Source organism: Eleutherodactylus coqui, chromosome 2 (genome assembly GCF_035609145.1).
Source record: "Eleutherodactylus coqui strain aEleCoq1 chromosome 2, aEleCoq1.hap1, whole genome shotgun sequence".
Lineage (NCBI taxonomy): Eukaryota > Metazoa > Chordata > Amphibia > Anura > Eleutherodactylidae > Eleutherodactylus > Eleutherodactylus coqui.
The window spans coordinates 336,884,085-336,900,143 of NC_089838.1; the positions used below are offsets into that span (position 1 = coordinate 336,884,085).

Sequence of the window (16,059 nt, forward strand, 5' to 3'; positions counted from 1 at the left end):
ATTTAGTTGTATAGTGCATTCATGTATTGTTCTTCTTTTGATATCAGCCCCCATTTTTAAATGTAGGGGTGCCCCAGTGACCTTGTAATATATTCTGACATCCCCCTTGGCTACACTGTGACTCTCTTGATATTTCATTGGCCGTTTTTCTATCAGGTAATTTGAATATTAATGGATGGTTATGTGAAGCCAATAATGTTTTCTCAGAGAAGGAGTTTCATTCGCAGTATTAACACACCTCCGTTAAGAAGACTTTTAAAAAAACTTACATGCTGAGTTATCATTCAGACGAATGTATTTTACATCAGTATTTCAAAAACCCAAACCAGGAGTGGATCCAAAATACACAAGACATGCAAATCTTTCCATTATACTTTCTCTCTACTCCTGGTTTTGGCTCTCAAAATACTGAAGTAAAATACATTAATCGATTCATTGCAAGGTTCTTGGTCTATAATTTGATCAAATCATATTGGCCCATCTACCAACGTTATTTAATGTGGTTACAGTATTGATTATAGGTATGATACCTCTGATAGTAAATGTATTTTGCGTGCTGTTGCCACTTTTTGGTCTCTGCTTCTATAGTAAGTTGCAACTGTGGTTTAACGTGTACCTATGGATTTCTATAGGGAAGTGCTGATCTATTTTATCCTTTTTTTGGCTCATGTATGGAGTGGACCTGCATATAGTCCATCCATAGAGAGAGAAAGCAAGTGTCACTCACCGGTCCTTAAAAACTTTGTTCAATCCAAAATCACTTGGCAGGTGAACACAAGCGCAAAAGAATGACAACAGCCATTTTGTGTGGCGTTACCCTTCCTCTAGCCCTACATGTGGAGTACATATCATAATGTTCATTTAAATAAACCAGACAGCCTCCATAGCAACAGATAAACAGTGCAATATGTGTAATTAAAATGTACAAAACACTTTAATTGTTACGATGGATGAGGCCCAATGAACCCAAGGCATTTGTGCGGATAATCCCCTTAACTCCTTTTTCTAAAAGAGCCTGATATCTTCTATCTCCAGCTTTAGAGAAGGTTTACCCGGGATGGAATTACGTCAGAGGACACAGCCCGATCCACAGTGAAAGTCATGAGGCAATGGGATAATATATCCAACTTCTTTTTTTTTTAGTGAATTAAATGCCAACAATAGATATGTGTTTTGGGGTGGACCCTTTCATCAGTTATGTTGGGGGTAAATTACCCCTGGGAGTAGAGAAGTATTTACCCAATAGGCTTTGTGACACCAGGAGCAGGAAGACTCGAGGCTGTGACAGCGGGAGGGAGAAGCGGAAGTCCTTGTCTATGTTCTCCAAATCTCAGCTATGAATATTGTGACAAGCTGGTATGTTTGGTTATGGAGGTAAAGCACATTTCACCTAGATTCCTGTTATACATGAAGTAACAGGGAGAGTCCACATGATGGATAATATATAATTAGCTCAGTGGGTGGACATTTAAGGAGCAGATGGAGAACACTAGCTGCTCCTCCTTCGGAAAACACAAAGCTGGTCAGTGTGATCTAAAAATGTGATTTATTGCAAGCTGGCAGGAAGAAGCTCTCCAGTTGTTAGAAAAGTCTGTGTATTAGTTTGTGCTGGAGAGGCAAGGTATTATCTCTTCCTGCTCTGCATTGTTTTATTTGCAACCATGCATAATAAAACTGTCCATGTGTCATTTACTTACTTCTGGCTGCTGTGCCTTGGAGAAGAAAAGTGTCATTTGACCCAGCAAAGGTGATCCCAAGCTAATCCCCTCATAATACAATCTGATGCTGTACATGAAGCTTTCCTAATCTCGGTATTTCTGAGACTGTATATTATGGGATTTATCATAGGAATAATGACAGTATACAGAAGAGATAGCACTTTACTGAGAGTTGATGTTTGCCCTTTACTTGGGACAACATACACACTGAAGAGAGTCCAGTAGAATATGGAGACGACAATGAGGTGGGAGCTGCAGGTGGAGAAGGCTTTATGTCTACCAGTATTGAAAGGGATCTTTAAGACATCAAGTAGAATATTAACATAAGAAAATATAATTATTGAGGTTGGTATATAAACTAATGGTACACTTAGTAGGAAGATTTCTAGTCGAATAATCAAGGTGTCAGAACATGGAATTTCTATCAGTGGAAGAAGATCACAGAAGAAATGGTCAATGATATTTGGCCCACAGAACATTAACTTCGATGTTGATAGGGTTTCAATTAAAATAAGGGAAAACACAACTAACCAACAGCTAACAGATAACTTTATACAATAGGCGCTCGTCATGATAGAAGTGTAACGGAGGGGGTTACAGATGGCCACATATCTGTCATATGACATCACTGTGAGGAGGAGACATTCAACCGATTCTGAGACACAAAATAAATAGAGCTGAGTGAAGCAACCAATAAAAGTGATGGTCCCACCATCATTCAGTAGGATGTGGAGCATGTTTGGGACAATATCTGTGGTCAACAAGATGTCACTGATGGACAGTTGTGAGATGAAGAAGTACATTGGAGTGTGGAGGTTCTTACTGGTGACCACCAGGCTGATGATCAGGAGGTTCCCACAAATTGTCACACAGTAAAGGACAAGGATTAGAAAGAGCATTGAAAGCCTTGTGCTTTGGCTGCCTTGAAATCCTAAGAGGAGAAACTCAGTAATGGCAGTCAGATTGTTCTCCTGCAATTATAGAAAGAAAAAGAACAAAAGGAAATAGATAAAACACAAAACAAAATCATTTATCATACAATTATATGCAGTACTGTAAAAAAGTATTTGTTGCATTCTCAATCACTTCTATTTTGCACATTTCAACACTTGTGTGTTGGAGATCATTAAACGTCTTTTAGTTATAGACAAAGAGAACCCAAGTAATCACAAATCTGCTTAGCCCTATCTGCAACTAGGTGAAAAGTAATTGCCCCCTTAGCTAGTAAATCCATCAGTTATTCAAATTCTTATGATAACTGGATTCTATTTCACTAGTTGCCTTCAGGTCTGACCAGACCTGTTGAATCTACAGTAAACAGCATTTACATAGAATCTATCTGGTAATGGGAAGCTGGCTAGAAGGTTTCAGAAAGCAGTACATGATGTTATGTTCTAAAGAGATTGGAATACAGGTGTAGCACAAAGTCACTGACATTTACCAATCTGGAAAGGGTTACAAATAGTAATGAGTGATTAGTGGAATAATTGGTTCTTGTTGGGATTGTGTTATTTACAGTAAAATCATCGGGATGGTCAATTTTGACTCATATTAAAGTCAATGGGAGTCAAAATCTATTTCACTATTTCACCTTCCTGAAGGTCCTCAGTGTAGCCAAAGCCCATTAAATTGCATGGGAATCCAGCCACACATCTTGGGAACACTGTGCTCCTTCCACAAAATGGTCAAAATAGAGTACAGCAATGTAGGGGTCAATCATAACACGAGGGTGTCACTGAAAACAAAAGAAGGCCCACATAGGGTCTACTATGTCAAAAATTGCAGTAAGGAAAACAAATTATAAAAACAGACAGTGCTCCAAGTGTGTAAATGGGTGGTTGCAAAAAGGCAAGAAATACACTTACTTGAGTGCGAGGTTCATAGAAAATGGCAGACTTTCTCAAATATGCATGCTTGCCATCACAGACCACAGACTAGAAACTTCCATCTGGTCCAAACCACAGAGGAATATTGCAGGTGTGCTGCCTGTTTTAACAGCAATGTTATAAAATTTGCAAAGGACAAATTTTGCCAGGTGAAAACAACACTCTAGCATGGGTCTCCTACTCCTCCAAGGAAAAGCAGTAGAGTTATCAAAAATTACATCAAGGAAGACAGCTGATGTACTGCTTGTTTTATGTTTAATATGTTTTTATTGAAATTTCAACATTTTTATACATATAGACAAAGACAAAAACAGCCTACCGCAGATCACACAGGACCACCACATTGGGTACTGCTTGTTTTAAAAGCAATGTCATGAAATTTGCAAAGCACAAATTATACCAAGTGAATAGAACAGCCAAGCATGGACCTTCTCCAAGGAAAAATTGTAAAGCTACAGCTGTTTCTTGTGTTTTAGAAAATGTATGTTTTGAGAGAACAAGGAGAACATTGCAGAAGCTGAAGGAGAGCAGCAGCAGTTTCACCACCATCAACGACAGAGTACTATGAGGGCAAAGTTTTCTTCTCATGGAAAAATAAAAGCTGTAACTCCATATTTCCATATTTTTTGGAGGGAAGAAAGTAGTAGGAGGAAACATGGTAGAAGCAGGAGAAGGAGAGCCCACCACTGCCACTACCACAACTACCCCATGCATCCTTAATGTTTCCTTCCATGGATGTGGAGTCCTTATATTCCAACATCCCACACGAAGGTGGACTGACTGCCTGCCAGGCACACCTTGAGGCCAATGAATCTGCCTCTACATCCATGTTACAACTCACAAGATTCATCCTCACATACAATTATTATAAAGAGATATTCCTCCAACTCACCGAAACTGCCATGGGCAGTAAAATGGCATCACAATATGTCAACTTTTTAATGACAAAACGGGAGAGTGACTTTCTGGCCTTCTGCTCCAGCAAACCATTGGCCTACTTCTGCCATATTGATGACATCATAATGATCTGGGCCAACACCGAACAAGAACTAAAAAAAATTCCATGAGAGATTTAATGAATTCCACCCCACCATAAACTGACATTAAGCTACTCATATATTGAAATCAACATTTTGGACACCACCATAAAAATTTCAAACAACTCAATACAGACATCCTTATACTGGAAACCAATTGATCGGCCCACATACCTTAGATGGGATAGTTTCCATCCTAAACACATCAAAGTTAATTACAAAGTTCTACAGCCAGGGCATCAGATACAACCGGATCTGCTCCAATTCAATACCCAGAAACCAACTACTCCAATACTCAGGGAAGGAAGAAATTAAGTGTGTACCTCTAGTAGTGACCTAAAATTCACAGCTTGAGGTGCTAAGGAAAACCACAAAGAAACTCCATCATACCCTACACAAGGATGACCATCTGAAAACCATATTCATGGACCCTCCCCTTCTGTGTTACAGGCAACCTCCAACTTTGAGGAACTTTATAGTCAGGAGTGCATTGCCCTCTGATACGCAAAAATGAACTTAGCCCTGCAATGTACTGAGAGCAGACGGGATACAAATCCCCAACACACAGCAGGGCTATAAGATCCGGGGGATATTCACATGCTTCACGTCTAATGTTGTGTACCTGATCCTGTGCAGTAAAGTTCTGTTGAGGGGCTGTATGTTAGAGAAATGGGACAAAAACTGAAAGCAAGGATGAGATCTCATTACCTCACAATGAAAGGGAGAAAGACAGAATTACTTGTGGTCCAGCACTTTTTAAGTCACGAGCACAACATTGAACACATGAAAGTCACTATATTAAAAGGCAATATCAAGTCGCAAAGCCATAGACGAATTTAGGAATACAAATTTATAACAACATTTGACACTTTCAACACAGGCCTAAATTCTTCAAGAGGATTCATGCATGACTGGGAAGTATAAGATATCTCTAGCACAGATAACACACAGGCCTGGTGACCCCCCAACACTAATTCAGGGACCATAAAACCTTCACATATTTATCAATGGACTATATAAGTATTTATTTATTTCTCTACTCATCCTGTTGTGCTATTCTTTTAAGTTGAAACTAATGACAACCATCCCTGTGCCTTGTTATAACTTCGTGTGTATATACTGAATATGCATGCCTCTTCGGATCTATTTCATTATGCCTAAGGAAGAATCCTGAGAGGTTTGAAAGCTCACTATAACATCACGTTTTTTGTTAGCCATTAAAAGGCATCATTTGTACAAGATTACTTGGTTTCTCTTGCAGGGAATAATCATATTTTGCTCTACTGGCTAACACGGTACCAAACGTCTTACTTGTTATATAGGCATATGAATGTGATACAGCTTCTCAGTTCTGTGCTCAACTGTAAAATGGCTAGGTCATGTAATGCAACTGTCCAAATAAACTGCTATCTATATGCAAGATGGGGGACACATTTGGTGATATCATCAAGGTCACTTGGCTGCTGCTTGGCTGCACACTTACATCTGTGGTTAATTGCCAAAAATGGGGTTGATTTTATAGCCTGGACAATCAAGACAAGCAACACAAGTTGTAAAGTCATTGCTAAGTCTTGGGATACCAGCAAACTGCAGTAAGAACCATACTTCCAAATGGAGAAAAATTGTAAACCTTCCTAGGAGAGGTCGGACCACCAAAAGAACATCAACAACACATATAGAACTACAGGCCTCACATACAGTACCTCACATAAGGTCAATGAACACAACTGCACAATAAGAAAGACACTAGGCAAAAATGGTGCAAACTGCTATTGACCAAAAAGGCTCATCTCACATGTGCCATAAAAGCCTCGTTTAGATGACTCATAAGACATTTTTGGATAATATTCTGTGAACTGATAAATCAAAGGTGGAACTTTGTGGACAGACATGAGTCCCGTTACATCTGGGGTAATGCTAAGGGCCCTTTTACACAGAACGATTACACTGGGGAACTAAAAAATATTTATGTTCATGGTGCCTGGAATTGTAGACCTTATTTTTCATTTAATTCTAGAAGCTTGAGTTTTTAAGATATTCCTGATGTCATTATCTATTTTTGCTATATTTACTTTATTTTTCAGCCAGCGTTTGCTTACTATTAGGACAACTTGGTTTGATTAAACATTTTGTAAAGACATTGAAGAGAAATTGAACGTGTTATGGCTATATATGTATAAAATTTCCTGCGTTGAGCATGGAGAAGCTAAAAGCAGGTACATTTGATGGACCACAGATCCAAAAAATTCATGATAGACCAGCATTTTCAAATTTCAATGGGCAACCTTGAGGCCACTAACTCCAGTGTACTTGTGGAGAGTATGCTCACTTCTGTGTCTGGGTATAATATGTTACACTTGGGTCATATTGCATGACCTGCAGTCATTGTGGATGGATTTCCAGATTGTCTTGGTGATGTAAGTGATGAACAGGGGGAACGATGCCACCAGGAAATGAGGCCCATGGAAGAACAGAACTGCGGCTGATGAGATACATCTATGATTGCAAGGTACTGTTGAAACATCCAGCATAAATGCACAGTTGGGTTATTTAGCAGGACAATCATCTGGAGCAACAAGCAAGTCCACCTTTGAAAGGCTAAAAAGAAACAAAATGTATGTTTTGGAGCATCTGTATCAAAGTTCAGACTTGAATCCCGTTCAGATACAGTGGTGAGACCTTAATTGGACAGTTCATGCCTGAAAACCTTCGAATTTAGTCAAATTAAAGCAATTCTACAAACAAGAGTGCATCTGTTATGTCTGACCTGGACACATACATACACATTCTATATAAACATGGGCAGCACAAATATGCAGTGAATAAGGAACCACCAAAAGGGGAAATAGATCCCATAAGCAGTGTGATCGCCACGATGATGGTGGCCCTATGTCAAGAACCTGGAGAGATCCTGATTTTCTCCAGATGGTGACAAGTAATAGTGGCAAATGTAAGATGACACTTAAAGGGAACCTGCCAGCATGTTTTCATAAACCCATCTAAGCTAATGATGTAATAGTGCTGATAGAGAGAATGCAGTATATAAAACACTGTTATAGGTTTAAAGGTCCCTTTATAATCTTTTCTCAAAGTTTTCCTGCCTTATATGCAAAGGATGTGAAAAGAGTCAGATTTTTGGAAGAGTCAGATTTTCTCAGCTCTCCCGGTCCAGCATGCCTCGGTCCACAGTTTAATGGACAGGCATGCTGATTTCTGTTTTCTCCTGAAATCTTGTTCAGACGTATCTTAGCAGAGACCCAGAGAGGCATCATAGGTATCTACAGGTATCCCAGGAAGCGTCTCCTGCACTCATCTCATCCCTCTTATCTTGCCTTATATATAGTTACATGGGGCTGGGTGTCAGGGACTCGGCTCTCCCTCTAGGGACCGTTACCTGCGGTAACTTCATGCTGCTGCAGAACCCGCTAATGCAATTAGTATTGATCCTTCCTCTATGGCATCATCTCTGTATGATTCCCATTTGATAAAGGTCTGCAGATGATGTGGATGATGTCCGGTGATCTGGTACATGAATATGGCACAAGACATGAAGCAGGAGATTTCTAGTTATATATACACAGTCCGGGATGAGCATCGGGGATTTCTTTGTGTTGTTACATATCTCCTGTGATCTAGTCCATCGTGTAATAGAAAGAATAATGAATCCAGGCAAATAATTATCTATCTGTCGTGGAGGATTAGTCTCTAGTGGCCTGTCTTTATTTTCTTGCATAAAATAAAATGTAGAACATTTACATTCAGTTACAGAAACAAATTAACTCCTGCTTGTCTAACTAAACATTAATACCCTCAACTATACAGGTGGCATTCTACAAACATTCGCCCAAAGCAAAATCTCAAAGTGCTGTGTGATACCTCACAAAATGTGTTGTATCTACAGACAGGCATGGTGGTTCTGTCTCTATGCATGACCCGTCCCAAGTGTGCATAGCAATGACTTTAGGGGAAATATCTACATTGTCTGGAGGCTATCTATCATCTATCTATCCATCTATCTCATATCTATCTATCTCATATCTATCTATCTATCTATCTACACTCTTTGTCAAAAAAATCAGATACCTAGAAGGAGTTGTTGTTTTGCTGTACATTTTGGCATACAGAAATTCTAATGATTAGAGCTGTGGTGTGATAAGATGAACAGTTACCCTTGGCCTATAAAAGGGCTCTCAGGAGCTACTCTTGTATAGTGAACCTCTTTTCCCTGGTGTGGAGTTTGTTGACCACTAGACATACCTCTACAAGGCCATCAAAGAGATTTCGGCCAGTTGATACAGTTTGAGAGGGGCCATTATTAGAATGTAAGAAGCTGGATGGTTATATTAATAAATTGCTCACCACCTGAACCATTCTGACCAGACTGTTAGGAGGTAGTGAGACCAGTGGATACGTGAGGGCACTTATGAAGGTTGATCGGGCTCATGACACCCTTGACAGACCACCAGCAGAGAGGATCGTCTAATCGTCCAATAAGCATGAGCAGCTCCAACTGTTTTGTTTTCCACCATTCACCAGCTGGTGCTATGATTAGAGGCACCTGTGTCTGTTGGAATCATTTCCAGGCACTTGTAGGACATTTGGTCTTAAGGTGCTCATTACTTGTAGTGCCTTTGACACGCACGTTGCTTCCATTTGCAGTGGTAAAGTGAACGATGAAAATGGACTGCTACAGGGTGGAATCAGGTTTTTAGCAACAAATCCAGGTTTAAATCTGAAATACTATGCACCTTCACACCAAATTGTGGAAAACAATAACAAAAGATGTGAACTAGTGAACTATGAATGGGACTCTCGAGCAGATATGACTCAACGACTGACAAACACCCAAAGCACTTACCTTGCATACCTGTATGCATAAACAGATGGAATTGCTATTGTACTTACAAAATATTAGCTCATATTTTGGCCAATATGCTTAAGCCCTCATTGTCTCTTTGGTCCCACTTCTAACAAGACAACTACCCCATGAGTCCTGCCTGCAAACAGGTTGATCACCCCAATAGTGACAGTCCCACGCTAGAACCTTAGGGGCCCATTTACACAAGACGAGTGTCGGGCATAAAAGATGAGCGATGACGCTCATCGCTCATTGTGCAGTTTAAACAGCTGCCATTCAATAGTGAACGGCTGCTGTGTATCTCAATGGAGAGGGATGGGGGAGCGAGAGGAGAGAAATCTCCTGCACTGCCATGCCCCCTGCTGGCCGCTCCGTGACCTAGCCAGCTGTGCTACTTCCAGTGCAGGAGAACAGGAGCGGGGAGACACAGTGACGAGTATTGGGCATCGCTTGCCCGACACCCGTCCTATGTAAATGGGCCTTTAGACACTATGAAAGGTTTAACAATAAGAATTTATTCAAACTAATTGATAATTAAGCATAGTGGTGAATAATTGTCCCACAATTGTAAACTATTAGATCTATATACAAAAAATAATATCTATATACATATGATAACATGTATGTACAAAGCATGAAGGTTGCAGACGTCACATCACAAAGTATAAAGAGAGCAAGTTACGTTACATCATTAGCTGCACATTATTCACTAAAAGGTTACAGATCACATATTACCATCACCAAAGATTCGCCTCACTTCTAGGGCTTCAACAGATGACATCCTCATTCTGTCTCTGTGAGATTACTGTCAGTAAGAGAAACCAAGTAATCTTGTAGATATGATACCTTTTAATGGCTAACAAAAATCCCTGATGGTACAGCAAGCTTTCGGATCTTCTATGGACCCTTCGTCAGGCTTAATTAAACTGATTTGAATGAAGAATATATTGTAAGCAGGATCCAACAACAGGCATGTTTCCACGTTAGGAAGTCAGACAGCAGCAGAGGCCGGTGACAGTAATTCAGGGTGGTTTATTGTCAAACTCTCAATCATAAACAAAAACAGGACTAATCACACACATTATATTGGCAGCTAAATCCCTGATTCCTTTACATTGTCAGAAGTCCACTGTACCCACTTTGTTGCAGTGGACCCCTAAGGTCTCCAGCAAGAGTCTCTGCATGGTCCAGAGTTATATCCCAGAGTTTAGCAATCTCCGCAGTATATACACACTATCCAGGACTTGACCCCTTACTTCACTACATATACCACCCCCCCCCCCCCCTGTCAAAAGCTGAGGGTCTGGGAATCTACTGCTAGCCAACAATGTACCCTTTACAGGACATCTGCATTCCCCTGTAGTTTACCTAACCTATGTTCAACCTGGAAATTAAAGTCCTGTAATGCTACAAACCACTGCATTACCGTAGCATTATTCCATTTAAGTGGGGCATGATTAGAAACTCATTTGAATTTCCTACCCAGCAGATAGTATCGGAGGGAGTCCAATGCATATTTTATAGCTAAACCCTCTTTCTCGACAACCAAATAGTTTCTTTTTATACAGGGTTAGTTTTTGGCTCAAGAACATAACTGGGTGCTCTTCCCCATTGATTTCTAACCGCTCCTAAGCCCGTGTCCGAGGCATCTGTCTGAACTATGAATTAATTTACAAAGTCCGCGGCCAGCAATACTGGTTGTTGATACAACATTAGCTACAGTTCCCCAAATGCTTGTTCGGTTTCTGAGGACCACAAAGCCATGACAGATTTGCTTTTCCCTTTTGTGAGCTCTGTTAATGGGGCCGCTCTTGTGGCAAAGTTAGGGACAAAACGCCTGTAATAGCCTACAATTCCCAAAAAAGCTCTTACTTGTTTCTTTGTTAACGGTCAGGGCCAATTCTGTAGTGCCTCAACTTTGTTGGCGTGGGGTTTAATCAGGCCTCTTCCAACTATATATCCTAGATATTTTACCTTATTCATGCCTAGGGCACATTTTTTTAGGGTTTATAGTGAATCCCGCCTTTCTGATAGAATCCAGAACAGCTTGAACTTTACTCAGATGGCTTTCCCAATCCAAGCTAAATACAACAATGTCCTCTAGGTAGGCCGTGGCATACTCCTTGTGGGGACTTAAAATCTTGTCCATTATCCTCTTGAAAGTGGCAGGAGCCCCATTTAACCCGAATGGCATCCACACATAGTCAAGCAGCCCCCAGGGGTAGAGAAGGCTGTCTTCACTTTTGGATTCTTCAATCACCTCTAGTTCTAACATTTTTTTATCTCTTGCGAAACTATCTCTCGGTGGGCTTCGGGAATTCGATAGGGTTTTACTTTTACTCTTATGTGGGGTTCTGTAATAACCTCGTGCTCAATTACATTAGTCAAATCTTTGTTTTTCTGTAACAACTCTTTTCCCTGCTGTTTCTGGGATTTTGACAGTCCCTCCACTATTATCACGTCCTGAATGCCACTTGTTGCCTCAACTATACAACAAGGAGAATTAAGGACATCTCGTTCTCTCCAGGGCTTTTGCAAGTTTACATGATATAATTGAAAAGGTTTCCTTTTACCAGGTTGGTGCACTTTATAATTAACCTCTCCAACTTTTTCAACAATTTCGTATGGCCCTTGCCACTTGGCAAGAAATTTACTTTCTGCCGTGGGTATTAAAGTACCCGGTCTCCTGGACTGAATTGTCTAACTCTTACATCCCTTTTATAAACCCTTGCTTGGTTTTCTTGAGCTTTAAGGAGGTGTTAACCATTCACCACAGACACATTTTTGAGTGCATTTTCTAGGGTAAGATCAGTCAGCTGTTCGGTAGCAAAATTGTCCCGAGATACCTCCAAATCAAGTATAGTAGGGTTTTGCAGTATATCTGTCAACCGAGAGCAAGGCAGGTGGTTTGGTATCCGCAACCAGAAAGGACGCACACGGGGTGGGGTCAAGTTATGAAAAATATATTAACTACAGGTTAGTAAAGTCAAGTTAATGGTAAAACAACAGGAATAAGGACAAGCACAATACACAGTATAGTTGGAACAATTCAAGTTAGATTTCACAATATATTCCACGTTTACTATGTCCACCTCCACAGCACGGACACTGAAAGAACAATATTCCCCAAACTATCCCTAACTGACCCTAACTTCACATTTGGGTGCGCACCCCTCTTACCAGTGGTCCGGGTGGACTGCTTACAGTTTGTAGAAGCGCGCGTTGGGGTCCAATGTCGTTCCTTCCTTGTATAGCGAAGCGTCCTCTCCTCACGGTTATCACAACATCTGAGGCAATGATCCTTCTCAGCAGGCAGGGAAACCAAATGGATGAAATGGAATCCAACAGCAAGTAGCTCAGTACACTGACAGTCCTGCAGAATCCATACACCGCGGTGTGATATAAGCCAGGGGTTGTGCAGTTACCATCTGGTACTCAACAGCACTGCCAGTCTTTAGCTTTGGCCGCAATGTCCACAGCCACAATGTCAGTATTACTGGTTAGCCACTGGGCACAGTCCTTTCAGCATGGCTCCACTGAACATTCTGTCTCTTTACACTCTGTCTGCCTCTAGACTGAATTACACACAGGTTAGCTGCACAGGAAAGTCCTCTAAGATCTCCACACACTCTCAATACAGCACAGACACTTGGTTCTCTCTCTTGCAAAGATGGCTGCTGCTCTCTCTGTGTCGTCACATCCTGCTTCCTTCTCATACTGTGTCTGCAGACAGGCAGGCTGACCTCATAGGGGTGTGCCCCTCCAGCATCACATTCCCATTGCAGGGGCTGCTGACCAGAATCACAGAAACACATATACACTCAACTTTAACACAGTTTAAACAAATGAAACTTGGCACATCATTGGGCTGCATATTACAGATCCTCCTCTTCATCCCCTATTAACACTGTACAGGGAAATTCAGCTAGCTCGACCGGGGTCTCTACCCCAGTTTCCAAAGTAGTATCACTAGATCCTTTAGGACACACAAGGCCCCTGGGAAGTCTAACTCGAGCCCACAAAACCCAAAATAGCGAAAAGTCTCAATTGTAGTGGGGTGCAACAAATTTCCCACTACCCCAACTTTATGGGGGGGCACCCCACATTTGGTGTTTATAGACACTTGAACCTCAGGATAGTCCTTTGTATCCCCATGAATACATGGCACCCTCATGTGTTCCTGTGGAATCAACACATGGGGAAGGGAGGCAGACACCAAGGTAATAATAATAATCTTTATTTGTATAGTGCCAACATGTTCTGCAGCGCTTAAGGTGATCAAACTCCCCGAGTCCAGAAGAGCATTGACCGTCACATTGTTAATGCTCACTTGACAGAGTTGGGGCTGTTGCTCCAATGAGGAAACCGCACTGTACACAGGGTGTGTGAATAGAGAATGGCGGCGCCCATAGGTGCAAGCCATTGGTTCCATAAGGGTAGGGCAGCGCACAGCAACATGGCCTGGGGCCTGACACACCCAGCAAGCAATGGGGCCAGTGGGATTCTATCCAGTATACTTAAGCCTCTCCTTATTCCACCTCTTCCACTCTGGGGAAATTTGGGGCCCTGTTCCTCTAGGCTTGACACCCTGTTTAAAGCCATGGTAAGAGAGTCTTCCCCCAGAAGAACCGACTAGAGCCGTGATGGCGAACCTATGGCATGCGTGTCAGCACTGACACGCGTAGCCATAGTCGCTGACACGCAGCCGCTCCCCCGTTAATGAATACCGGCAGGGGCCGCGGCTCTCCTGCCGGTATTCATTAACCAGCACTACTAACAGTGCTGATCCCGGCGCACACTGTGATGTCAGTGTGCACCAGGATCCCCCTTACCCCCTACCCCCGTCAGGCTTATTATCGCTATATATCCACTGGTGAGCACGTTGAGCTCGGACCGCCATGTTTACTCCCAGGCAAGCAAGAATCTCTGCTATTAGCTTACTATATTCTTTTGCATCCTGTTGGGTCAGGTCATAATAAGCCTTTTGAGATTCTCCCGTTGAGTAAGGGGCCACCACATCAACCCACCGCTCAGAGGGCAGTTTTTTTCTCTCTGCTATTCTCTCAAATATGGTTAGGAAGGCTTCCACTTCGTCCTCTGAGGTCATCTTTTGTAAAGCCCCTCTCACTGCTTTCAGGGCATCTTTACCAGTACTCAGAGAGGAGTGAAGTCTCTTCTGCCCAGACTGACTCAGCATAGCAAGTTGCTTCACAAGGAGTTGATTTATCTCCTGCTGCATCTGCATAGACTCAACATGGGCTTTTTGCTGCTGAGCACTTGTCTTGTGTTGCTGTACCATCATCTGTACTAGTTGTTTCACCAACTCCTCCATACTTGCAGCGGTTGTTTGTATTTTAACCGCTGTTTGGAGCCACATTCACCGCCGTATAAATTAATGCCCGAATCCTCCACCATATGTGCGCAGGATCCCACAACTGGCATGTTTCAACGTTAGGAAGTCAGGCGGCAGCAGAGGCAGGTGACAGTAATTCAGGGTGGTTTATTGTCAAACTCTCAATCATAAACAAAAATAGGACTAATCATACACATTATATTGGCAGCTAAATCCCTGATTCCTTTACATTGTCAGAAGTCCACTGTACCCACTTTGTTGCAGTGGACCCCTAAGGTCAATGAAATTTGCAGATTTGAAGAGTTAACAAGTTGGGCGTTAAGAATACATGATAATTTCAGAACTATGTGGAAACCCTGGCGGGTCTGGTCTAGAAATGTCATTGTTAACTAATATAAAAATGGTGTATCTGATGCTTACAATACCCTATTACCCGTGTAGAGCAACAGAATTAACGCACACTTAATCCGAATGTCTATTCAATATTTCCTCTTTAAAGTGGAATCTTACCCCTGAATCTGCCCCCTCCCTCTGCTGCCAACCACCGCTGCTGTTACACCAGACCTATTCCCCTGGCATCTGTGCTACGTACAGGCTAGTGTCTGCATGCTGGAATGCAGGTCCTGGGGAGAGGTCAAGGGTCATAACAGTGACTGCCTGTTGCAGCCGTTCTGAGGTTCCCACCTTGCTTTCAGGCCAGACCAGGGTTTAGCAGCATTCCTACCTCTCCTGGAGCTGAGAGGTGTGGTAGTTGCAAGATTAATGTCAGTCAGCACCTGGTGCTAAGTAGCTCCGCTCCTATTTAAGCAGTGCTAACTGTGACTCCAGTGCTGGTCAATCACTTCAGTCCTATGTTGGACAGCGACGGAGCAACAGAGAGTGGTGGACGCTCTTCATATTAAGCTAAGTTCTTTGCTGTTTGGTTTGGTTTTGTTTCTCCTTTTGTTTTGTGCTAGGGCTCCCAGATAGGGACTGGTCAGTGGCCCAGGCACGAGTGCAGGCTCGCACTTATCAGCGCGGTCGGTCTGCCGAGCAGGCAGGGCCCTCTCCCGGGCTAGGGGGGTATAGGGAGAGAATTCCCCCATTTATTTAGTGTTTTCTTTGCACGGTTGTGCCTTTGATTTATATTATTGAGGTTGCATGTCCAGAGGACGCAACACTGCCACTAGCGGACCACAGCTGCAGGCTCTGCAAGTGAACTGCAGCT

General features: G+C 42.2%; 1 protein-coding gene across 1 annotated transcript; it reads right to left on the reverse strand.

The window, feature by feature from the left end:
• Positions 1 to 1,729: 1,729 nt before the first annotated feature.
• On the reverse strand, positions 1,730 to 14,831 carry LOC136610421 (olfactory receptor 5G3-like). Its single transcript, XM_066589651.1, has 3 exons — positions 14,332 to 14,831; positions 4,816 to 4,837; positions 1,730 to 2,689 (listed from the first exon to the last, which is right to left on the reverse strand). Exons 1-3 carry the CDS (start codon positions 14,829 to 14,831, stop codon positions 1,730 to 1,732), a joined length of 1,482 nt encoding a protein of 493 aa, XP_066445748.1.
• Positions 14,832 to 16,059: the final 1,228 nt, after the last annotated feature.

Excerpts from the sequence above, each read along its gene's own strand:
- LOC136610421 (XM_066589651.1), bottom strand. The coding sequence starts at position 14,831 with ATGGAGGAGTTGGTGAAACAACTAGTACAGATGATGGTACAGCAACAC. Across the intron at positions 4,838-14,331 it reads AAGCCTGACGGGGGTAGGGG|GATGGAAACTATCCCATCTA; the intron begins GTAAGGGGGATC and ends TGATGTGTTTAG. Across the intron at positions 2,690-4,815 it reads TGGAAACTATCCCATCTAAG|GAGAACAATCTGACTGCCAT; the intron begins GTATGTGGGCCG and ends CTATAATTGCAG.